Source organism: Mixophyes fleayi, chromosome 4 (genome assembly GCF_038048845.1).
Source record: "Mixophyes fleayi isolate aMixFle1 chromosome 4, aMixFle1.hap1, whole genome shotgun sequence".
Lineage (NCBI taxonomy): Eukaryota > Metazoa > Chordata > Amphibia > Anura > Limnodynastidae > Mixophyes > Mixophyes fleayi.
The window spans coordinates 311,649,071-311,674,472 of record NC_134405.1 but is presented as its reverse complement, the minus strand read 5'-3'; the positions used below and the strand labels follow the sequence as shown (position 1 = coordinate 311,674,472).

At 39.9% G+C, this 25,402-nt stretch overlaps 1 protein-coding gene across 2 annotated transcripts in view; it reads right to left on the bottom strand.

Annotated features, from left to right (window-relative positions):
- Positions 1-25,402, bottom strand: part of SLC6A7 (solute carrier family 6 member 7) — a 66,613-nt gene that overhangs the window by 24,318 nt on the left and 16,893 nt on the right. The window contains exons 4-13 of one of the 2 annotated variants that reach the window (XM_075210044.1): positions 25,040-25,274; positions 24,723-24,861; positions 23,731-23,865; positions 22,207-22,310; positions 21,772-21,896; positions 5,544-5,656; positions 5,127-5,258; positions 4,183-4,282; positions 1,909-2,009; positions 364-1,295 (exon numbers count right to left, since the gene is read on the bottom strand). In XM_075210044.1, coding sequence (XP_075066145.1) covers positions 1,281-1,295; positions 1,909-2,009; positions 4,183-4,282; positions 5,127-5,258; positions 5,544-5,656; positions 21,772-21,896; positions 22,207-22,310; positions 23,731-23,865; positions 24,723-24,861; positions 25,040-25,274 — 1,199 coding nt within the window. In that variant the 3' untranslated portion in view covers positions 364-1,280. Of the gene's footprint in view, positions 1-363; positions 1,296-1,908; positions 2,010-4,182; positions 4,283-5,126; positions 5,259-5,543; positions 5,657-21,771; positions 21,897-22,206; positions 22,311-23,730; positions 23,866-24,722; positions 24,862-25,039; positions 25,275-25,402 lie in introns of those variants that run through there. The other variant, XM_075210043.1, reaches the window with a different exon arrangement.

Sequence of the window (25,402 nt, the reverse complement as noted above, 5' to 3'; positions counted from 1 at the left end):
AGATGACGTCACATAGCAAAATCTACTCTCCGTATTTACAAGTCATCCGGCATGTAGCGGTTAAGTCAGCAGCGCTGTCTTGCTGTCTATGCCGTTATGCATAATAATTTTATCAGTACTAGTGATAGATTACAACACAGAGAGCATTCTTGTTACTGCCATACAATACACAGAGCATTCTAGGGACTTGTATAAAATACAGAGAGCACTCTAAGAACTTGTATACAATACAGAGAGCATAAACTGCATTCTGCTGATTTCCTGCTTCATTACACCATACCTTTATAACGGTTAACTTAACACTCTAAAATCTTATCTATGAAATAAACACACTGACAACTTAATTTTGGCAAAATTAACAGGTCGCAGTTTATTAATTACAAATTATAATGGTTGGCGGCGAGAGCAATCCAATGAGTTAATGGCTAATAGCAAAACCAAACAATGTATGGCCCACAGGCACTAACCACTGGTCCCAGGACCTAGTCCTTTATGATGGGCTGGTGCTAAATCTGGCGTCATCGTGACTACTACCCTCTGGGCTCACAAGGACGTACATGCACAGTGCAGGTCGAGGGGCCCTCGCACAGAGGTACCAAGAGCCAGGGTGCTTTGAAAGACGTAGTGACGTGCGGCCAATCAGCGGTAGCACCGTGTGAATTAACCACTGATTGTAAAAGCTTTCCTGCCTACTGTGCCTCCTTCAACATCAGAAAAAGAAATATAATTAACTAAATTACCAGAGGAGGGTGGGAGGGGATTCCTGAAGTAAAGAGGGAAAATGCCCAGTGAGGGAAGAATATATAGACTCAGCCGAGTTCCACCCCCCTGCATCCATAGGCTGCAGCATGTCACCTGACTTAATCCTTTAAGGTAAGTGCCTGATTTGTGACAATCACATGCGTTTATCTGCATTCAGTTTAAGGCCTCACTTGTCATTCTAGGGACTTGTATACAATACATAGAGCATCTAAGTGAGGGCCATATAATACGCAGTCATATATGCAGCCTCTGCATTGCAGGTTATGCTCAGGCTGAAGCTTACACAGGTTTCCTCCACCCCGGCAGTGTCAGGGTGGAGCAAGTAGCGCCCCAGCTGCGCTGTAAGGCACTGGTGACCAGGAGTCAGCGGGGCTGAGGGTTAGACACACATCACTTGTAGTAAGGTGGCTGGTCCCTTGGGAGTCATCATGAAGCGGATCTGATCTGGGCCTACCCAGCCCGCCCATGGGCCGATCTGGGATGGGTGTCCTGGAGCTGTAGCTCCATCAGGCCCATTGTTAATACTGACAGCCCTTCACACAGAAAAATGTAATAAAACAAATAAACACAGGGGAATATAATACTGTACACACAGCATTTCCTCCTGTAATCACTGTTTAAGGAGGGGGATTTGGGTAATTATTAAATGTAATTCAATATATAAATTATAAACCCCCCCCCCCAAAAAAAAAAAAAACGAGCCTCAAGCAGTCCAAACAATAGATCCCATATCTGTTTCTTAAAATGCATAATAGTGGGTGATATTTTTGCCTGTACAGTGAACTGTAAATTAATGTTATCGAGGGCAGCAAATAAAAATCCAAACTCACAGAGCACACTTATACGAGAAGACCAGACACAGCAGGGGAGGCAAGCAATCCCCATGATACATAACAGGCTGCTATATATAGAGTTTATGTGACTGTCTGGCTCTAATTGGTACTCATTTGTCCATATAAGCAGCGGCCATATAGGTATATTGTATTATATTCTGGATGCAACATATTAAATCTGTCCCTACATACAGTGGAGGTCATACACTTCTTCTACACTTTGAGATAACTTTATTTTAAGTTTATTGACTTTTAACTCATATAATATTGTTAACATGAACATAATCTTGGTAATATAGGGCAAGCTACTCACCATTAATGTGACTGGGGATAAAAATGCCCAACATGCTTTAAAATATATTCCTGGCTTGAATCCCAGCATCATCTGTATATCCCTGCAGAAATTCTTGATTCCTAGACAAGAAAAACATTGCAAAAGCAATTCAACACAGTTCTTTATGAATATATTGCTTTCCTTACAGGCAGTTTTGCTAATTGCCCCAATCATCTGTAGTTGCTGACACTGAAAGCAGCTTGAGCAATAGAAAACACAGTCCTGGAATTTAATGAATATTGTGCAGACATTTACGCAGATAAATAAATGCTTGTAAACCTCATTGCAGTACACAATGCTAGGCAGGCTAAGGGTGGATGGTTCATCAGTTATTTGGGTTGTATTTACCATATAGGCATAAGCAGAGTGTTTGATCAGGAGGGAGCAAAGAAAAGACTGTATATTATTATTATTATTATTATTATTATTATTAGTTTTTTCAAAACATTTTTATTGAAGATGTCCAGACATCAAACAGTATAGTTCGTTTCATAACGAAAAAGAAGCATTCAATTGTAAATACAATCAACATACATGTACATAGATATTGTTACATTTTTTATAGGTTCTACTTGAGGAGGTTTGACAATACCTCGCTACATATATTCCAGGATATATATATCTGATATTAGTCTATTATAGGACTGTAGCATGAAGCAGGACATTACTATAATAGGATAACATTTGTGATGAGAACAAATATGTCACCCCCCATCAATGAGAGGAGCGTTCGCAACATTGCAGTTTCCCCACTCCCAACCCATCATCAGGGTGCGGAGGGACCAGAGGGAGAGGACAGGTCCGCCCCATCATCTCATACAAAAATTGGAGGGTCTCGAAGAAGTACCCTTGTTTCATACCACAGTGTCTGGTGAAAGCATTCATAAAGTTGGTTTCGTAGTTGGGAGGGTAGGATATTAATATAACTTTCCCAAGTCTCAAAAAATTTGCGAGTTAGGGTGCTCTTCTAGAGAGAAGCCTCCAGCTAGTCCATTCTTAGGAGAAAATACATCTTTTCTTTAAATAGATCAAGTGTTGGAGGGGCGTTCTGGATCCACATATGGAGGATCGATTTCCTAGCAGCCGCAGATATTGCCATAATTAACCTTCTTCTATTATTATTATTTTAATTGTTGCAGTTGGTCTCTGCCAGCCATGACCTTTAAATATGAGATGTTGGATAGCTCAATATATAGCGCATTAAAGGCCTCATTTAGAGTTCTGAGCAAATCAAAAAAAGAGCAAATTTGCACCTTTACAGAAATTAAACTAGTTGGGAAGGGTGTGCTCTACTTCAACTCTAAAATTGCAGTGTAAAAATAAAGCTGTCCGGTGCGTGTGTGCTCCATGTAAAAGCAGGCAGAATTTTTTCAGAATGCAAAAAAATAAATGTATTTGCACCCCTGGCTTAGCAACATGGTTTGTCCAGGGGCAAAATTTCCTTTTTTCTTGGTTTTGTTCCTAACTCTAAATGGGGCCCTTAATATTTTCCCATTTTGATTAAAAGTGGCGGATTTGAAACTTATGGCCTGGCTTCTACATATGTTGTTAGATGCTCCCTCTCTTCGAGCAGTAGCTGCAGATACAGCTCTATGAGGAAAGCTTTGTCCGACCTCTGGGCAAAGGGGCCCACCCTAGTCTTGTGGTTAAGGTCGGCCCGTGGACCCTTGCTTACTACAAGGCCTTATGGCTCCAGGGTTCTGGAATTAGAGGGGCCCTCGATAGCTTCTGCAAAGCAAGGCCTACAATCCCTTGTCCTCTAAAGGGCCTTAGAGAGGTAAGCAAGTAAAGGGGTTCTTCCTCTTTTTGTGAGGTACTGAAGACCTACACCCTCAATACACTGCTTTGCCCTGCACTGGGTGAAATGAAAACCTATACCTTGGGAAAAGTAAAAAATATTTTAAAAAAACCTATGTCAAGTCAAACGCCACCATCAGGCTGAAATGCACCATCCTGTTTACAGTTAAACTGCAACTATTGCAGATGAGGCTGAAGTAGGCACTGTCTTTGTAACGCCAATTCATTGTTTTTCAATATAGCGAAACACACCACTATTTCAGTAAGGCAAAGAAACAATCATCAACCACGATTATAAGCTTATTGTGTGTCATATACACACAGGCAGGTGAAGAAAGATAAACATGGTGGCATGGAAAGTGATGGCTCACCGTTAACTAATGTCCGAGATATGCACATGTCTGAGATGCTGATAAGATTTTCATAAAAGCCAAGTAGTTAAATATAAGGTCTTACCGTATACTCTGGAAACTACAAGGCAGAAAGTGATTACTATCACTAGAAGACCAAATCCTGCACTGTAGTCATCTAGAAGGACCAACCAATACATTCCACCCTGAAATATACAAATAAAACATTTCAGACTGCATGTTAGAGATTAAACTAAAATTATTTTGTGGACTTTTATGAGCAATATTGTTTGAACTGGCAAAGACCTGTGAGATGTGTCCATTAAAGAAAACATTACCAAATCATGTGACACTTTTTGAATCATACCCAGAGAATTGTTACGTAGACGATGTCCTGGTGAGGAGTGCAATTTAGGGTGGACTGGTGGTCACCACAATCAGTGTGTTGAATGTAGTTGACTGAGAGGACAAACCTGGCCCTTCTACTGACCTGTTTACACACCTAACATGCAGGGCTTTCTGAAGTGTTTAACATCTTCCTAACAACTACTCAGGGACACAGGAAAGACTTTAAGAAGAACTCCAAACATACGACTCTTCTTCCAATTCAACAGATCCCAAAAAGTCTGTAGTTAGCAAAGAGTAGCCCACCAACTCCATTTATTGGCTAAAGCAAACTCCTGCTCCTCCATAAACTCTGTCATTATGCTCTGCAAATCCACGCAGTTTGGTGGAAATCAAGGTACACGGCACAACCAGACATGGTCATTTTCAACTGTGCGATGAAGAATTTGCTCTTTGTAAATAAGGCCCAGTGAGAGCAAATGTCTGGTTACTATGGTTTAGTGCACATTTAAACCATTTAGTAATGTTAGTAAATAACTGCTTAAGTGTTTTAACAGTAGATAAGCAGATAGAAGAGGGGGGGGGGGGAGACAAGTGGAGGTGAAGAGAAAACCATGGATTTAAAATTAAACTAATAAAAGTAATAATAATAATGTAGAATAACCCAGCCCTGACAAGAAGATAGAATCTATAGATGTCACTTACATCAGTCGTTAGAATTAGTCCCAGAAGGAATAAAACAGTGCAGATAATAGCAGAGAAAAAAGCTTTCTTTGGTCTGAGGTAGTAAGGGAACTCGTCTGTGATGGCTGTCACTATTGTCTCCATGAATGCAAACTGCAGAGGAGAGAAATAATACCTATGACAAATATACATTGATCAGGAGTACATGTTTCTTGTTTGGCTACACAGGGGAGAGAAATGTGCTGCAATGATTCTGTTGCTAAACTCTAATTCCAATATTGATCAGTCACTAGCTACCTAGACGTAATGAGAAATGTATTTTAGCAAGAGCTAGGAGTAAAAGGATGGTCATTTATGGTGTAGTGACCAATTTGTTGTTGATCAAGTACTCTCCTACAAGAGGTGCCCTAAAAACACCTTCCAGTGTGCACAACTTACTTGGCTGTCTAGTCCGAGAGTCAGAAGCATAAAGAAGAAGAGGAATGACCAGAATGGAGACAGAGGAAGCATTGTCATGGCTTGTGGGTACACTACAAATGCCAATCCAGGACCTATGCAAAGCAAAGTACATATTACATGTGTGTGTGTAACTATAATGATACAAAACAAATAATTTATTGCAGCAAAATAATGCATTTTTTAATTTAGTCATTATTTCAGATCAACTAGAAAAAACAAAGCTATGCTTTTAGGCAACCCCAGAAAATTCCATAAAATTGAAACGGTTGAATCTTCTGAATATAGGGATACCAAACACTTTGGGCCTGAGTCATTAAGGAGAGAAAAGCCCTAAAACTGAGTAACTTTGCACCTGGGTAAAATCATGTTGCATTGGAGGGGGATGTAAAGTTAAAATGTGAGGATAGATTTATAGTTGGGGTAGGACATGTCCTAGATCAACTTTAAAATAAAGTTATCAAGTATTTGTGTACTAGATGACAAAGCAGCCAGTTTTTTCCTCATGTGCAAATTAACTAAATTTGTACCCCTTGCCTTGTAACATAGTTTTGCCAAGGTGTAAAGTTACTCCGTTTTTTGCTTTACTTTCTTAATGAATCAAGCTGGACAACACCCAGCGGTCTGAGCTCACACCCTCTGCAGGTTACTTGTTCAATTGTCTTTTTATTTTGATGCTGCAGCCCTCTGCAAAATAGTTAATCCAAGTGTTACAGTGGTACCAATATCTTTAAATGGCATTTTTCAACCATAAAGCAACAGAAACATAAATACAAAGGTTTGCTGATCATTGTGTTACCTATTGGGGAATATAATGACACATAAATGGACATCTCCTTTATGTTATGACATGGTGTTTGGAACTTTTACATATAACTTTCAGAATGTTACCTTTAATGATGGATCAACTAATATATTAGGGTAAATTGCCCTTAGATTTTATTGTTCCTCCTGAAATTCTGTATACTGAATTTTCATCTATTATAGTTCAACATTTGGTTCAAAGTAATCTGGTTCATTTACAACAGATATCTGCACAAATTAGCACATTTTTGGCTACATAGTAAGCTGAGTTTAATTTGTCAGTTGGTTAATTAGTCAGACAGGCGCTTGCCAAGTAGAGCTACAATGCAATGAGATATCGGGGGGGTATACGTCTGCCAAAAATGCAACCCAGGAATGTGAAGAATTTAAAGAATAAATTATTCTAAATCCAGCTTAGTAAACGTGGCAAAAAAAATTTCTACATACTGTCCTGTAATAAAGTTCTGAGCAGGTAGGTCTTCTCTATAGAGCCAGGCACCAGATTGTTGTATGATTACCTTTCTCTAAATCTAAAATACAATTTCATCCAATATAATAATATATATTGTAACAATTAAATGTGTTAGAGATTTCTTACCATTACATAAGTTAGAGATGTCCACCCATTGAAATATTAATAGTAAACCCTCATCGCCAGGAAAACTTTTCAAGTATCGAGAGTACTAATTGGTCAGTGCTCTCCACACAGGAAAACTTGTCAAGTATCGAGAGCACTAATTGGTCAGTGCTCTCCACACAGGAAAACTTTTCAAGTATCGAGAGCACTGAGTGGTCAATGCTCTCCACACAGGAAAACTTGTCAAGTATCGAGAAAACTGATTGGTCTTGAAACATTGCAAGCCACAGGGCATCAAAAGAGTGGACTTTTCCTGCCAGGAGAATCAGCTGTCATACAGCCACTGAGAGGGTGAAAATCTCCCAAATGGCGGAGGTGACAGGTATCGTACCCCAACTGTTGTGACAGCGGTTTGACTAACCTACTGTCTTCTTCACTTTTCTAATATTTTATCACAAATCAAACTCAAATATATTTCATTCTAACACATTTATGAAACTGTTGCATATATATTTATGAATCATGCTACTAACTAGGTTAATCTGCTCAGCTCTTTTCAACTAGACGCTTAAGATTCAGCATGTATATGTGTATATATAAATAGCAAGTATAAAGCATAAGTAATCATCTTCTCACAAATAAAAAACAGCTAAAAATGTGTGAAAGTGGTGGGAAATTACAGTGTAGTACTGAGCAGTGTCATCACACCAAGGAGAAGGTTGTTTTCAAAATCTATGGGAATCATATCTCAGTTCAGCTGCAGAACCCAGACAGTTCAACAGTTCAACAGTCATTGCTGTTGCCATCTCTATTTCTACTTTGGTGTTCTCTGCGGCCGCCTTGGTGCCTCAAACAGCTTCTGGGGAACAAGTGTCCTGGTTCTGTGTCCAGTAGGGGGCATGATGCCAGAGAAACATACTGGCACACAGCTACTCTGAGCTGGCAGATAGCTACAAGACTGCCCAAGAAACACAAGAGTGAAAGCCTTCTCCAGAAGCAGAAAATGATAGATGTACAGTAAGGATTAATGGCGAAGGACAGTCATGGTGGCCAGAAGCTGACTGTCTTAGGATTTGTACAACAACAATTTCATCTTTCATATCTCCACCTTCCACCATCTTTCCTCTCCTCCAACTACTGGTACCAAACCACGTTTAGCTGCATAGAAATGTCAGTGCAATTTGCAATTCTTCTACCTTATGTATCAATTGCTCCCCACACCTCTTATAGTTTGTAAACTGATAACTCATTTGGGCATTTTGTCACTGTATGTAATATATATGTATCAGGTACAGTGCCGAGTAATACGACAGCGCTTTACAAATAAATGATATAGATAGATAGATAGATAGATAGATAGATAGATAGATAGATAGATAGATAGATATAGATATATACATATAGGGCCTGATTCATTCATTAAGGGAAGTAAAACAAAGAACATGAATAACTTTGCACCTCGGTAAAACCATGTTGTATTGAAGGGGGAGGTAAATTTAAAATGTGCAGACAGATTTATAGTTGGGGTAGGGTATGTCCTAGACAAACTTTAAATATCAGTGTAAAAATAAATCAATTATTTGTGTGCTAAAGCAGGGGTGTCCAACCTTTTAGCTTCCCTGGGCCACATTGGAAGACGACGAGTTGGTTTGGGCCGCACATAAAATACACTAACACTAACGATAGCTGATCATCAAAAAAAACATATAAAACATAGTTAACATATTAAACTTACTTGAAAATGAAGTTAGTAAGAGTTAGGAAACCTGTTGCAGAATCATGATTAAAGCAGTAGTCCCATTACCAGCTACAATTTAACTTACCTGCATCTGCCCCTTAGTGGGGTTTCAGGAATTAAATGCCAAAAACTTTTTTTTCTCTTTTTCTGCGCCCATGAATTATTTTTTTTATTGACCAGTTTGAAATGGTCACCGATATAGGTAGCATCAGGAGGACTAATAAAAATCTACAGAGATTTAAAGATAGGGTGGCGGGAAAAATGGCTCATGGAGCAGCCTCCGATGAGGGTAACAGTGGGTGATATTTTCACCCTACTCAGCATTGCACATTTAAAATGGTTTAAAATATTAAAAATACAATTATCTCTTAATATTTATATTAGATACATACAGAGAACACAGCTAGTTCATAATTGCATGGTGCAGAAAGTCCAAATTCAGAGTAACAACAAGATACTGGATAATCTTTCACTGCTGCTGATAGTTCGCGCGGGTGACTCCTCTGTGCTGCGCTACGCAATGGATGACAGGTGTGATGGCGTCACCCCCGACATTCACTGCGAGCGCCACACAGAGGAGGAGACCAGGGAGGGAGCCGGAGCGCCAGCTGACATGACCGCAAGGTAAGTATTTTCTTTTTTTTTTTGCAGGAATTTTTTTTTCAGCGCTGCCCCCTTGCCACAACCAAAACTCCTGCTGGGCCACATTTACAGGCATGCTGGGCCGCATGCGGCCCGCGGGCCGCGGGTTGGACAACCACGTGCTAAAGTCTAAAAATAGCCATTATTCTCCTTGTGTGCAATACTTCTACTTTATGTATCAATTGTTCCCCACACCTCTTAGAATGTAAATTTATTTGGGCATTTTGTCACTGTATGTAATATATATATGTATCAGGTACAGTGCTGAGTAATATCTCAGCACTTTGTAAATAAGGAAACTTTAGATAGATAGATAGATAGATAGATAGATAGATAGATGGGGCCTGATTCATTGAGGGAAGTAAAGCAAAGGCCATGAGTTATATTTGGGGTAGGGCATGTCCTAGATGAACTTTAAATGTCAGTGTAAAAATAAAGCTATCAATTATTTGTGTGCTACTTCTAAAAATAGCCATTATTCTTCTTATGTGCAAAACAATAAACTAATTTGCACCCCTTGCAAAGTTACTCCTTTTTTTTTGCTTTACTTTCCTTAATTGATAAGACCCATAGGGCTAGATTTACTAAGCTGCGGGTTTGAAAAAGTGGGGATGTTGCCTATAGCAACCAATCAGATTCTAGCTGTCATTTTGTAGAAGGTACTAAATAAATGAAAGCTAGAATGTGATTGGTTGATATAGGCAACATCCCCACTTTTTCAAACCCGCAGCTTAATAAATCTAGCCCATAGTCTGCGACATTTAAAATATATGCAGAAGTATAGGCATAGGCTTTACCCATAGTTTTAATCTAATATAGACTGTTATTGGAGTGTTGTTTGTTTAGCACCAGCATACACTGAGTGAGATAACAGCATGAAGAGTTCTCTGTCACTGCCACAGTGGGAGATAACAGGGAAAACATATCCATATATTTTACAAGTAAAGCAATAACGCTGATCACTTTGTTACGATGTGACTAAATAATCTGATAAAGTCTAAAATATTAATATGATATTATTGTTTTGTCTGGGTAAATGGCTTACACCATAAAAGAGTGTAATTACATTGTCTGTGAAACCTTGTTACTGTTTTTCATCAGAAAATATTGAGAAATATGAGTGTCTCAATGAGTAATCAGGGCACATTAAAGGCATGTAAGTGGGGGCCCCTGTTATTGCACTGTGGATCCTGTGGTAGTATTATTTTCCACATCCTGTGGTCCCGTGTATTTAAATCAGTTCCCTTCTACTGTGAATATTAATCGAGGTCCTACATTAAAAGCTAGATCGATCTACACCTGCCATTCTATCATCATCAGCAGCAGCTATTTATATAGCGCCATTAATTCCGCAGTGCTGTACAGAGAACTCACTCACATCAGTCCCAGCCCCATTGTAGCTTACAGTCTTCATTCCCTAACATACACACACATACAGACTAGGGTCAATTTGACAGCTGACAATTAATCTACTAGTATGTTTTTGGAATGTGGGAGGCAACCGGAGCATCCGGAGGAAACCCATGCAAACACAAGTAGAACATACAAACTCCAAACAGATAAAGCCATGGTCAGGAATCGAACTCATGACCTCAGTGCTGTGAGGCAAAAGTACTAACCACTAAGCCACCAATACCCCTAGAGCCAGATTTACATGATCAGAGCCTACAGATGCACAATTTATGACACCTTAACGAACCACATCTCAAGTACATAATTTTCTAACTGCTAAATCTGGTTCTCCATACCCTTGCTCAATGGTCTATATGTGACACAAGATTAGTTCAGACCTTCTTAATTAGAACCCCAGATTAAGACTAAAAATATGATATACGCTGTGATTTTCCCATGACTAGACTTAATTGGCCTCATAAAGTTGACTGTATGTGCCAAATAATCCTCTGATCCCAATTAACGTCTCATGTGGCACCATGAGGTGTCAGATATGGCGGAAGGTAAATGCAGCCAGACAATGACCACAACTGACCAACCATGTTAATGGTGCCCAGTTGGATTTGGATATTCAGCCTGAGTGTGCATACATGTATGACTAAATCTGTCTAAGATAGTCAGGCCAAGTGGCTATATCTCCCTATGTATGGGCACGTAAATCCGGTGGCCTATATTATGCAAACCCTTCATTGATGCCCTCTACCACTTCATCCATGCAGCATCTCTGTTGTCTTAGCTGGGAATGCGTTTGCACAAAATGATTCTCTGCAGTGTTTCAAGGGAATTTCACTGATTATAATGAAAATGAATTCCTGCCAGAATAGTGATCACATAGAGAGCCATGTGGAACCCTAAATAATTAGAACAGAGGCAGTGGAATTAGCTGAATATATCGGAAGAAGCTGCCAAAAATGTTGGCACTAATCCCACAAAATCAGAATGGAAAAGAAAGGCACCATCTGGCTAACAGTACGCGTACGACAACAGGCATCCCATGTGGGATGTAGACACTTGTAGCATTAAAAGGCAATAATGTTAGCTCAATTCCTCAAGGCAACCAATATAAAAAGAACACATATATCCACTCTTGAAGTCTCACTAAAGATAAGAAAAATATGAAGATGCTGCTTTTTAATGTGTGCAAGTTCATCTATTTGACCTTGAACTTTTACATCTTAAAATAAAATCATAACACCTTGTAGCATTAACATGTCTCAGGGTTCATGAAACTACCAGCTAAACACAACTGCTTACTTATAATATATTGTCCTCAGTGGAAAGGTTTTGGGATTGTAATAAACCTTTTATTTATCATAGAGGAACAGTTTACAAAACATCACCAGCCAGAAGCTGTAGACAGTGGAGTCTTTCCAAAACATATTTGCATTTATATAAATAAATGGTAATAATAATAATAATAATGATGGAAACAATTTTTGTTCCCACTTAGAAACTCCTGGTATTCCTCAAAGGAGTATAAAGTAGTTATTAGTAATGGCAGGTAGTGCAAAGTTTTGCTTGGCTCTCTAAGATTAATTTTCAAGATGCGTTAAGAAGGAAAAAATTAAACCTCTACTACATGTCAACCACTAAATCAATAATATATCTTTCAACAAACCAAAAAAATGGACACAAAAGACCTAATCTCAGTCTGCATTGGCCATGCCATCAGCCCTCTGGCCACATGCCATTTAGCCATGACCCAGTCTGGTAGGCCATTTCTATTCTGCCCATCTGAAATCTTTACTGTCTTGAGAATAATTGAACATTTATAGTTCCAAAAGGGGTGGTAGGATATCAGTCTGATTTCCCAAAGACAATAAAGATAAGTAAAGATTAAATATCTGAGTGAATGATTAAATTAATACAGCTTTATTAAACCAATGATACAAATTAATTTGTTAAACAAAATGCAGGATATTTGCTCACTTCTAAGCACAATATCACTTAGTGAGACCTGACTGATGGGCAAGGCTCTTGGCTCTTGTTAGCTCTCCCCCCTTCACTGGAACGACCTCCCTCGCTCCATCCGTCTCTCACCCAATCTGTGCTCCTTCAAGCGGGCACTTAAAACTCACCTGTTCCTTAAGGCCTACCAACCATCCACCTAACCTCTCGCCTCTTCTGTTTCTCCCCTGGCTCCTTTTTACTCTCCCCGTGGCTTCACTGGCTCCCTCTTGTGCCTGATTTTGTTTACCCTCCCTTAGGATGTAAGCTCGTATGAGAAGGGCCCCTCTCCCCTCCTGTCTCCTCACCTTTTCTTCCGCTCCGTCTTTACAGTATTTTGCCTGCCTGGAGTTTCTGAAGTTCTGGTACTTTGTGCTTATTGTTCTGTATTGTTTTACCCTGTATAGTGTACTGTTTGTGCTGTGTACGGCGCTGCGGAAACCTTGTGGCGCCTAACAAATAAACGATAATAATAAACGATAATAATAATAATAATTGTAGAAACACTTGGGATGCATGTACTAATGTATATAGATCCCAAAGTGACCAGGTAAGACTGCAGAATCGGTGCCCAAAATATGCCAACTATTCTTATTATTATGAACCTTTATTTATATAGTGCCAATATATTACACAGCCCTTTACAGAAAATGATTTAAACATTCAAATCAGTCTCTGTCTCAATTAAGATTTTAGTCTAAATTCCCTACCATAAAAACACACCGGTATATTTTTGGACTGTGGGAGACAACCAGAGGACCCATATGGAAACGATGTGAAGAACATAGAAAAGCCACACAGATGGTGCCCTGGAAAAAAAATGATGTCCCCAGCTCTGTGAGGCAGCAAACACTGCACTACCGTGCTGCCCCCCAATGATGGCTAAAGTCTGCAAAAACAAGAATTTGTTTTGTACAACAAGGTTTATAAATTAGCAGGGATGAAAAGTGTACTTGAAGGTACGCCATGCCATCTATGTGGGCATCTCAGAGTTTTTAAGCTGTGCAAAATTACCAAAAATGTACCATAGTGCATATCTGTCAAGGAAAAGTTTGACCAAGACGTCTGCATGGATAGGTTAGAAGACTTAAAAAACAAATAACTTGCAAGTAAAGTAAAAGAGGAACTATGAAGCATGACATGACACTAGTTTTCACGTTAATAACTTTAAGATAGTTCAGAATGATAATCTACTTCCAATCATTTCTATATATAACTTTTGTCAGTTTATCTGTGCATACATCGATGGCAGGAGTTGCCATATTAAGATCTAACACTACAAACAAACAAAAAACTCATCAATACAACAGTTGCCCAAAAATATACAAAACTTGTTTTGATACTAACTATAACAATATTCTTTTTTTTAATTAACTGTCAACACGATATTAAGCAACAGAAAACTGGAACAACTGTGTCGCTTATCACATCAAAATGGTCAAGTATATATCCCACAAGAGAAAGCAATGCCGATAATGATCTATAAGTATCTGGTGAATCAAATTTTAAAAGACAGAGGAAAGAAGGGTAAAGTAAAGAGGGGGGGCGGCATTGCTAGAATTGTGTAAGGAAAAGGAAGGAGAGAGATGGAAAGGATATTGAACAGAAGTACTCTGTTCATATGAACAAAGGGAGGAATGGAAAGGCTACTCACAATTAGCTAAAGGGTGAGTGAAAGTTGAAAAAGGAGAACCACGGGACCCAAATTTTATTAACTGATTTGGAGGAGCTGTTGAGAATACTGGTCATAAATTCCATACGCTGCATGTACCATACTCGACTGACTATAGATTGGATGGAAGGGTGCTTTTGTTGTTTCCAATCAGCTGCAATCTGGCATGTGGCTGGTGAAAGGATTTGTCGGATGTGCTTATTCTTCTGATGGTCCCTCGAGGAATAAGAAAGTATTTGGGCTCCATGGGGACACTGATCTCTAGGACAGCTGTTAGGTGAGTCAGATCCAGCCAGAAACTCGAAGCTTCAGGCAGCTCCACCAAATATGAAGGAATGTCCCTTTTAAGGAACAGCCCTGCCAGCACCAGTACAAAGAATCAGATAGCATTTTTTGAGTTGGGTTAGCACAGAGTAGTAGTGATATAAAATTTTGTAGCGTTTTCCTTGATCCTTAACACATATGGAACTACAAGCAGCATTCTCGCAAATGTCAGTCCAATCGTCTGCATCAAGAGCCTCCCCGATATCTCTCTTCCAGGCCAGTTCATGGGGGTCACTCTGACCTTGTGTGTTGGGGGAGAGTGCCGAGGGCTTTAACAATATTCTTAATACTCTTGTCAGGAGCCGCCGCGGCCGCGGGCACCACCGCGACTCACCGCTGTGACTCACTTTCCCCATGTCTGGTGTCCCGGCCGTCTCCATGATGACCGGGATGTCACTTACTGCTTCTGGGACCCGACCATTGCCAGGGCAACGGCCAGACGCTGAGCATTCTCTTAGCATGCCCCGGCAACTCAGGGCAACCAGGCGCGTGCGCTAATTACATACAGCCTGTGGGCTAATTAATGAGCTGCACAATTATTTAGTCTGCCCCTGAGAACTGTTACTGGGCAAAGTCCTGATTGACCAGTACTAGTATTTAAGGCAGGCAGGGCTTAGCCTCCCTGCCTATAATAGCGTTCTGCTCTCAGTATTGCTGCCTGCTTCTGTGCTGTGTTGGTGTTAAACCTTAGATTGTTCTCCCGTGTATGACCTCTGTCCATTCCTGGATTCCGAATATTTGCCTGTGACCCTGATCTTTTGCCTGTACCTGGATTTTGAATATTTGCCTGTGACCCTGTACTTTTGCCTGTACCTGGATTCTGAACATGTGCTGGTGACCCTGACCTTCTGCCTATACCCAGACTCAGTACCTTTGCCTGTGGCCCTTATCCAGCTCGCACCTGTCATCTCCACCTGTGCTCTGCCACTCCGCAGATCTCTGGCAGGTCCCTACTCCGTGTATTACCTCCTGTACCTGTGAGCTGCCGTGTGAACATAAACTTGTACTACACTGAGTGTAAGTCCTGGGGGCATCCGAGTACCTGTGAGCATATCCAGTCTCTACGGGAAAGGCGGCTGCCATAGGTGAAGACCTCTACGGCTATAGTTCTACAAATTTATGCCGCACTGGTTGCCATAACAATTCTCACGTATTTTGTGAAAACACTCACAAGCATTCTGCTGCTAGTTAAACTGTTGACACTCAAAGGAATTGTGGAAAAACTCACAGAGCACTGAATTGAAAGCTGTGAGGTCAGCTAAGCTTTCTGACATCACAGCAGTTCTGACATCACAAGAAGTACCCTGTCTGTAGCAAATTCTCCTTAGAGGGTGAACCTTGAAAATGTGTATGTACATTGACAATTAATTTCAGAATTCTTACTGGTGAATTCAATTGCTGGCGACGTGGCACACGAACATCGCGCCGCGAACATTGCTGGCAATCTCCGCTCATTTTTCCTCGCACCTAAAAATGAGCGGAGATTTCTGTCAAAATCTCTACCACAAAGTGTCTTCAGAACGTCAGTGAGACACTTCGCGGCTAATAGAATTCCCTCCTTAGAATGAAAACACCTTGAGATAAGTGCACTTCTTAGTTCTCATGTTAAACAAATTAAAGTAAAGGCCATTGGAAAAAAACAAGTTTCAATGGCAATCAGATCTTTATAGAACAGCATGGTGCTTCTATGTCACAGCTTGAGTATCGTTTCTGAGATGACAATTATAAAATTGAGCTAAGTGACATTAATTCCATAATGATTCCGTTCTACAAACGGATGCCAGGATCTGCTCCCTGCAGATAACTTCAGCTGCAAAGCCAAAATCAGCAAAAATATCCTCATCATAGTCTGATTCTTTTAGACATTTGAAGAGCGTTAAACACTACTAAAAAGAACTAGCCTGATGCTATCACTCTACTCGGCACCCATCAACTGTAAGAAATACTGTGCTAACTTTCTTGTTATAGTCTGGTTATAGAACATTTCTATCTATATATCTGTATTGCATATAGTATATCTAGTATATCTAGTATATCTAGACAATGACATGTGAATATTTTTAGTGTCATTAGAACTACAATTCTATAAAAAAAATCATGTATGTTTTTTCTAATATATAAATAACTGTGGTTTACGCTAAGAAGATATTGGTGTTAGTTTTTCCTCACTTTGTTTCTTCAAGCTGCTTCTAATGATTTACAGATTATTAGTGTCACGTTACTTCCAAGGCAACCACAGTCACATAATTTATGATGCAGAGAGCAGAGAGGCTTTGTAATGCCCCTCCTTCTCAGCATGTTTATTTCACAACACAACCCCCCATATTCTCATATACCATCATGTCCATGGAGGATGGGATCTGACGTAGATCAGGTGACCTTCTTTCTGAGAAAAAATTGAATGCTGAAAAGAAATTGCATTTCAGCTTAAAGACTACAATGGCTGCCATATAAATCCCCCTCCCCCCACAGAATAGATTTTGTAAAGGGAAGATTGAATTATAGGAGGGCATCCTAGAAAAAACTGATTATCAGCTTTATGTTAGACAGGTACAAAACTTGCTGTTTAAAAAGCTTTAAGTAGAGGCTGCTGTCCCAAGCAGCAAGTTCTTGGCGGCAGTAGGAAAAAATAAGAAATACGTTTAATAGAGTTTTGCAAACGTTTAAATCAGTTTCTATCTCGTTGGTCCATATAATAATGATTTAAGTGACAATATTTTGTATTATAATGTACACTGCACTAAGAGAAATGTTTATATTAATTTGTATAGGAAAATGAAGGGGTAACATTGAAATTCTGTATCAGATTCTGCAAAGCAAAAGAGGCTTCAGCAGAATCCCATAGGAAGTGGCAGGTAATGCCATCCTGAGCTGGCGTTACCTGTCTGTCCAATGCAAAGCTTATCAAAGCTTCATGCATTGCAGTCCCCATAGCAATCTATGGGGACTGCGATGCTGCACGGTATTTGCCAAAACAGAGGAGATTTCTGTGAAATCTCCTCTGTTAGGCAGTTAATGCATAGCAAACATACTTAAAAGATGCGGAAACAGTAGTTTCCGCATCTCTTAAGTGTCGGATAAGCTTGATGCGTAGACCCCTTAGTAGACTATAGTGTGGTTTCTATGCTTTTCAATTGAGTGTATTCTTTTGAACTCAGACTGTTGAACTGACATTTTATTTTACTAATAAGAAATGTCTGACTTTGGCACTTGCCAGGAGTGTTGATACCTGCTATATAACAATAGTACACTGGAAAATCACATTGCTAATGATCTCTTATTTCCTAGTCTTTTGCTCAGACAAGACACTAAACAGCTAATATACTGCTTATATACTGCTTGGTAGAAATCATGCCCAGTTCTAAATCTAGATCAATATATTTTTTATTGTATAGTCTATGCATAAAATCTAGAAATGTCTCAGAAATTACATTTAGATACAGTAGCATAATAAAGCCTACTAGATAGAAATTTTAAGTTGCAACAACATCTTATGTTCCTCAAGTGCATAAATTAACTGACAAGACCGCTACATGGTTCATTATCTACTGTATCACTGCATACCCTACACTAGCTCCTTTTAGTAAATTGATGCTAATGGGGTTTATTCACGACAATCCAGAATGTCCTAAATTGAAGTGTCCAGCTACTACAACCCAATCTAGCAGAGATAAGCTCGCCATGTTTTAAATAACAAACCTCAATTTATCTTATGGAATAGAATGAGCTGAACTTAATAACAGGAAGACCGCTATAAGTTTGCAATTTTTTAAACAGCCTGGGAATACTAGCATGTTTAGGGGAAAACTAGGCAACAATGACTACTGAAAGACTGTATCCCACTTTCTGAGTAGTCCAGACCATCACTGGTTGGCATCACTCCATGCTGCAGGGTTTCCCTCTACTGATGATTAACCCATTTCTGCATTTGCTATGTCTGGTTCCACTTGCTGCTATCTAGTGCTGTGCTAAGTGTACTCCGTTCCTGTATCTTTACCTGCTGAACTTTGGGAATCAATGGTATTAAGGAGATGCCTGATCTGTCTTCACTCCATGGTTGCCAATGTGATCCTACTTCAGTGTCAGCATCGTACTACATTACAGCTCACCAGCAACTCTCTTTGTGTTTGCCAATCCTGCTTTAATAATTATTATTTATTATTATCTTTTATTATTTTATTGATAAGGCACCACAAGTAGTGAGTAGGAGAGGTGATAGCTGAGGGAAGGAGTTAGGAGGAGGGTTGTTTGGCTAAAATAAAGAAATGAGTTTTAGGGGCACACTTAAAGGTGATTACTTCTTCACACCCTTGATGGCGGGGTGTGAAGAAACAATCAGTGTGGTAGTGAAGTGGTTGTTGTTAGCAGCGCAGTGTGTGTGACCAGGAGTGTGGGTAGAGATGAGATTGGAGATGTAGGGGGGATTGGTTGAGAGCTTTGAAGGTGAGGATGAAGAGTTTAAATTTAATTCTGTAGGCACAGGGAGCCAACGTAGTGAATGATGGACAGGAACAGCAGAGAAAGAGTGGTAGGGGGGAAAATTAGCACAAGCAGCATTGAGGTAAACTTAAGAGGGTGCAAGGTAGGAGTTGGGTAGACCAGAGAGAAGAAGGTTACAATATTCAAGGCGAGAGATTACAAGGGAGTGAATAAGAGTTTTGGTCGCTTCCATGGTGACAAAGGGCCGTATCTTTCAACCTTTAGGTCTCTAGACCTTTCACTAATCCACTACTTTGTTATGAAATTAAATACTGATCAAAAGGATTGAGAGGAGTATTCCAAACTAACGATGCCACCAATGGGATCCACTTTGCGATTCCACTTTAAATGGGAACTAAAGTTAGTAAAGCTGAACTCAGCTGCTTTGTGACTTAAGGAGAGGTATCATCATCATCAACAATTATTTATATAGCGCCAGCAAATTCCGTAGAGCTTTACAATTGGGAACAAACATTAATAAAACAATACTGGGTAATACATATAGACAGAGAGGTAAGAGAACCCTGCTCGCAAGCTTACATCCTATGGGACAATGGGAGTTTGAAACACAAGGGCATGTGCTACATCATATTGCACACTGGACCAGCTACAATGCAAAGGTAAAAGTATTGACTGGGCTGTCTGTGTGAGTGGCAATGTTGGTCAGAGGGTTGTTGTCTTGTGTTAGCTGTGTAGAGGGTGGTAATAGGGTAATCTAGGGAGATTAAGATGGTGGTTGAGATATATCATAAGCTTGTCTGAAGAGGTGGGTTTTCAGAGAGCGCTTGAATGTTTGAAGACGAGAAGAAAGTCTTACTGTGCAAGGGAGGGAATTCCACAAAGTGGGTGCAGCCCGAAAAAGTCCTGTAACCGAGAATGGGAGGATGTGATGAGAGTGGAGGAGAGACGCAGATCTTGTGCAGAACAGAGGTGTCGAGTAGGGAGATATTTTGAGACAAGTGAGGTAATGTATGTCAGTGCAAACCAGTGTGTTATGATTCCTAGTGCAGTCACAAAGAGCAACGAAAGTATAAAGCAAAGTGTCTTTATTCAGGTGAATAAATAAACAAAGATAGCTCAAATCCACGAATAAGAACAGGTTCCAAAAGAGACTGTATAGTAAAATGGCAGGAACAGGTATTATAAGTTTACCCCAGTCCAGAAGGCTCAAAGCTGTCCAGGGAAGCAGACAGAGTACAGGGATCAAGCAGAGATCAGATAAACAAAATCCAAATAGCCAGGCAGAGATCAAGGTCACAAGCGAATAAGCGAGGTCCGGAAGTCGAGTCAAAGGTCAGGGCAACAGGCAAATGAGCAGGGTCCAGGAATCAAGCCGAGGGTCACAACAGAAGATCAAGCAATGGAGCAAACACAGGAACAGGGCAGCAGCAGCCAGGAATAAACGGATGAACTGCACTGAGTACAGGTAAAGGCAGGTATAAGAAGCTGGGAGCCAGGTGCAGTTCTAATTGGCAAGGAGGTTAACCCCTTCAGGCATGGTGCAAGCTCAGGAGCAGAACAGCAGCACCTCTGATGGACCAAAGGCACTGCTGCCACATACAAAACACAGGCAGAGTTGTAACACAGTGCAACTATATGGCTCCACTGCCAAGAGACGCCAAAGATGCAAATAAGCTTGTCAAGGGGTGCGGAGAGGCGTTAAAGGCTTCAGAGGAGCAAAAGTGTAAATGTAACATCAAAATCCACCCTTCAACCACTTTATTACCACAACTTTTCAGTTTTTCTCCCAAAATACTGTCCAGTTTTTGCTCACTATGGCTTCCATTTATTTCTGAGAGCGAGGGGTCATTGATATTGTTTATATTAAATATGTCACGTGTGTGTAGAGTTATTTATTACAATGCATGGAGTCTGCCTAGAAATCTCCTTCTTCGTGGAAATGCAACATAAAGGCACAAACTGGGTCCCCATAGGAGTAAAGGATGAGACACAAAGATCGCCATCTCTGAATTGCCCCAATTGGATACACAGCAAGAGACACTCGGAAAATGTAGCTCTTTTAAACCGTTTAGCTCATTTCAATACTCTACCTCCACAAAAGGAAATCTCATTTTTGCTCTGCTCCACTAAATTAGGTGCACCGATGTGCCTGTTCTTACTTAACCCAACAACTCCCACCAGCCGTTGCAAACTTCAGTGCCTCCACAAACACTGCCATCTCTCTTCCCAAACTATGCACTTTGGCAGAACTTTAGGCATTCTTGTACAAATTACGGTGCACAGTGGGTACAAAGCTTGTTCTGCATTGCACATCGGATGTTTTGTGCTTCTTAAATGACCACCAATGCATTTAAGTAACAGGTGACTTTGTTGTCTTTTTAACTCTACTTTCACTGTAACAATTGCCCATGTAGCAAATTGCATTAATCATAAGAAAGTAACTAATTACATTTTACATTAGCCATGGTAAACTACCTAATTATCTTAACAAAAGCCAATAGTTGAACTTAAGCCATAAATCAAGCACACATTCACATTTGTGTAATGCATTATAGCGTCAATTTAAACAAATCCCCCAAAATACAGCAAAAATAATTTAAGACTCATTCTTGACCTGCTTTAGCCACTTGATCAACCGGAACCCCCAGTTCCTTGGACATGTAGCCCAACACGGAAAAGATAGCAAATCCTGCAAGTATGCTGGTAAAAGCATTCCCAAGAGTGACGATAAAAGTGTCCCTACAATATAAAGACAGAACATTTGTCTATAAAACAGCATGAACATTTGCAATAACAATTCAAGTACATTTGTGCTTTTCTGGAGGCAAAATGATTAATTCAATAAATTCACATCGGCTCATTAGCTGAATAGTAGAATACATTATTACAGCCCTTGGAGAGATGTTTTCGTATCATGGGACAGAAGGGCTCTGTTTCCTCATCACATGGATCAGTTATTTTTGGTCTATCCTGCCTCGGTTATTTTTTTTTAGAACTGCTTTTCCAGGTTTTGCAATAGAATCGGAAGAGAGTGGATTTATATATTTACCTATAAATGTTTTGATGAAAAGTATTGTAGGAAGCAAATGTGAGAAGGCCGCCAAATCCGACTCCGAGGGAGTAAAAGATCTGCAGAGCTGCTTCTATCCATACCTAAAATGAGATAAGAACTTGTAGGGCATGTGCCGTTTACCAGACACTGCTTCTAACAATTAACAATGTTAGAAGCAGTGGTTATAACTTGAGTGGTGTTAATAGTTGTATAAATAGCTGTGACAGTGATTCTTATCTTTGCCTCTCTCTGACATCACTAGACATCACAGATAACAATTTCCCAACTGTGTACATTTTAAGATGCATAATTCACCCATTATAGATAGTGACATAACATATTCAAGTAGGTACATTATTATATTATAGACATAGGGAATTAGCTCAAATGGTAGAGTGCTCATTTAGCGTGGGAGAGGTAACAAGGTCGATGCTCACATTCTCCAAACATAACATATTCAAATGGTAATTTCATCTTTTAGGAAAAAAATGTAAGATTCTAACCCACCCTCCTTGCTATTTGTTAACTTATATCTGGGCTTCCTACCTCTGGGATCACCGTACATTGCACTGTATAGATTTTTGGAGAAATTGGACCCATATGAATGAGATCCCAATTTGGAGGAGGTCATAAACAAAGCCCTAAGTTGGCGCTACCTCCAGTCACCATCAGGGCCACCGATGTAATGCATACCTCCCAAATGTTCAGATTTTGGCTGGACAGTTCAGAATCGCAGACTTCAAATGGGGAAGAGCTTAAATAAAATTGTGCAGTGTTTCATCCCAAAGTGGGTGTTTTGGGTTGGATCAGGTGGGGTTTGGGCAGATCAGGGAGGGGGGTTATTTTATCCTGATTTTGCCAGTTTGAATGTTGGGAGGTATGGTCATGGTTTAGCCATGAAAGTATCCTGCAGCGTCTTATGTAGTAGAGTGTATACGTGTGTATAATACTGAACTCGTGTTGCGTTCAGAATGCGTACCTTGATGTATCATGTTTATGGACATCCCTATCCACATAAGGATCGTGATTCCTATTTACGCACTTTCCATTCAAGTATAGGTGTGAGAAAATTTAAGATACATTTCAAACACCTGTGTATTATTAACTATAAAACGTCCCAGCTAACAACCTGCACCAACACTGAATATGCAAGTGGGAAGCTAAATTATCATTTGAATGATGCATACTCTCATGAAATATCTGAGCGCCAATTTGCTAAATTACTATTAATACTTCATGTACTACAACCTAAAAAAGCATATTGGTCATTGCATTTGCACTTTTTAGCATTAAAATTTGTAAAATCCAGCAACATATAATACACAAGATACAATTGTCCCTGGCTTATGGCAGTTGGTATTATCTTGGTTCAGTTTTCTACTGAAAATTGCTACCTTTTACAATAGACACTGCCAAATGACAAAACATAAGTGAGCTTTAAAAGGCCTAAATGATAAATTGAATGTTGCTAAAATCATAACCAAATTTGAGGCTTCCCTAATTACAATATTAATAGTTTACCTTTGATGACAACAAGTGGTCAAACTGTGGCGTAAGGTAGAATTTGATTCCAATCCACGCTCCATCCAGTGTTACTCCACGAACTAACAGCATGATCAGAATTAAGTAAGGGAATGTAGCTGTGAAATAGACAACCTAAACACAGAGACAAAAGTGTAAGCTACAATTATTCAGAAATCCTGTATCTACCTACAGAGCTGGATGGCATTACACCCAGTAATGGGTGTATGCACCCTATGCTGAAGTACAAGTATAACACTGTGCTTTCCTGAGAAAGGATCCAGGCCACTGTAACTATTTAAACACAAACCGTGACGCTTTGTGTAATATTCACAGTAATGATTTGATCATAAATTCCTTTGAAGGATATTCAATGTTGAATAGGGCCAGGCTTTAACTCTTAATCAAGCTACTCTAGAACACTGAAATATGCCCCAACTATTTAGATATAAAAACCCATAGAAAAAACTGTGGGATTAAATATGACAAGACATGCCAGGGTTGACTTGGTATGCCTGTTAGAAATAATAATCAAAACTGACCATACACACTGAGATTAACCATACAATATCAAACGTTCATGAACCTGTACGAGTATTGTCCATGTCAAAGGTGACCTCTACGGTTTAATTATACGTTTTATAACCAGTGAACTCAGCCAAACTGATTATATTACTGTACCTGTACAATACAATTGTCTTGTGCGCATGTGGTGATGGCCTTTTCATAAGAATAGAGTTGTTTGAATCAGGACTTTCAAGATATGGTCATTCTTATATGGTGGAATTGGCTGTTGACCATTCATTTTGTTCATCGGACAAGACAAAATATCATTATATCTCGCTAATGTTAGCTAAGCGGTTGAACATAGTTTCCCAACAAGCTCTAAGTACCTTAAAGTCATGTTGACTGACAAGTTAGGCAATGTAGGTTTAATACCTCTTGTATGTGTTTCAGTTGGGTTAAAATAAATATATTTTGATAATTCCTACCTTGCCTGATGACTTCACCCCTTTTAGGATGCACAGATACACAATGATCCAGGCCAGGAGAAGACACAGACACAGGTTCCATCGAATTTGTCCCGGATCCCCAATTCCAGAACTCCCTTGGATGTGAAGAACGTAGCGGCTTCAGTGGAAGCATTGACCGTAGAAATCACAATATAAAATGGATAGGCAGATATTATTGATAATCTTTAGTTACTATTACTACTCCATCCAACATTAAATATATCTTGCTTTATTTCCATGTAGGTTCTCTAAGGCCAGTAAACAAATGCAGGCTTATCTGTAGCCCCCACACTCACCTCCAGTACTCCTCACTGGGGCTAACGGTGTTGCTGATGTTGATTGGAATCGCAGAGTTGCTGGCCCGAATCACGTGGTGGTCCAGGCAGAGCTCAGTATTCCACCAGTTGCCGCAGTGTTCCCAGGGCAAGCTGCTGGTCAGAGAGGCGAAGAGGTAGAATAACACGTAGGCTATTATCATGTTGTAGTAGATGGCTACCAGGGCAACAATTAGCAGCATGCCCATCCCAACGCCTATGGAGTACACAGGAAGACACAGGAAAGTCACAAGAGATGCAAAAGTGAAACAGCATTGTGCTACCTGAATTATGTGCTTTAAATGATAGCCTACAAATACTACGTAGTGTTCACATAGCAAACAT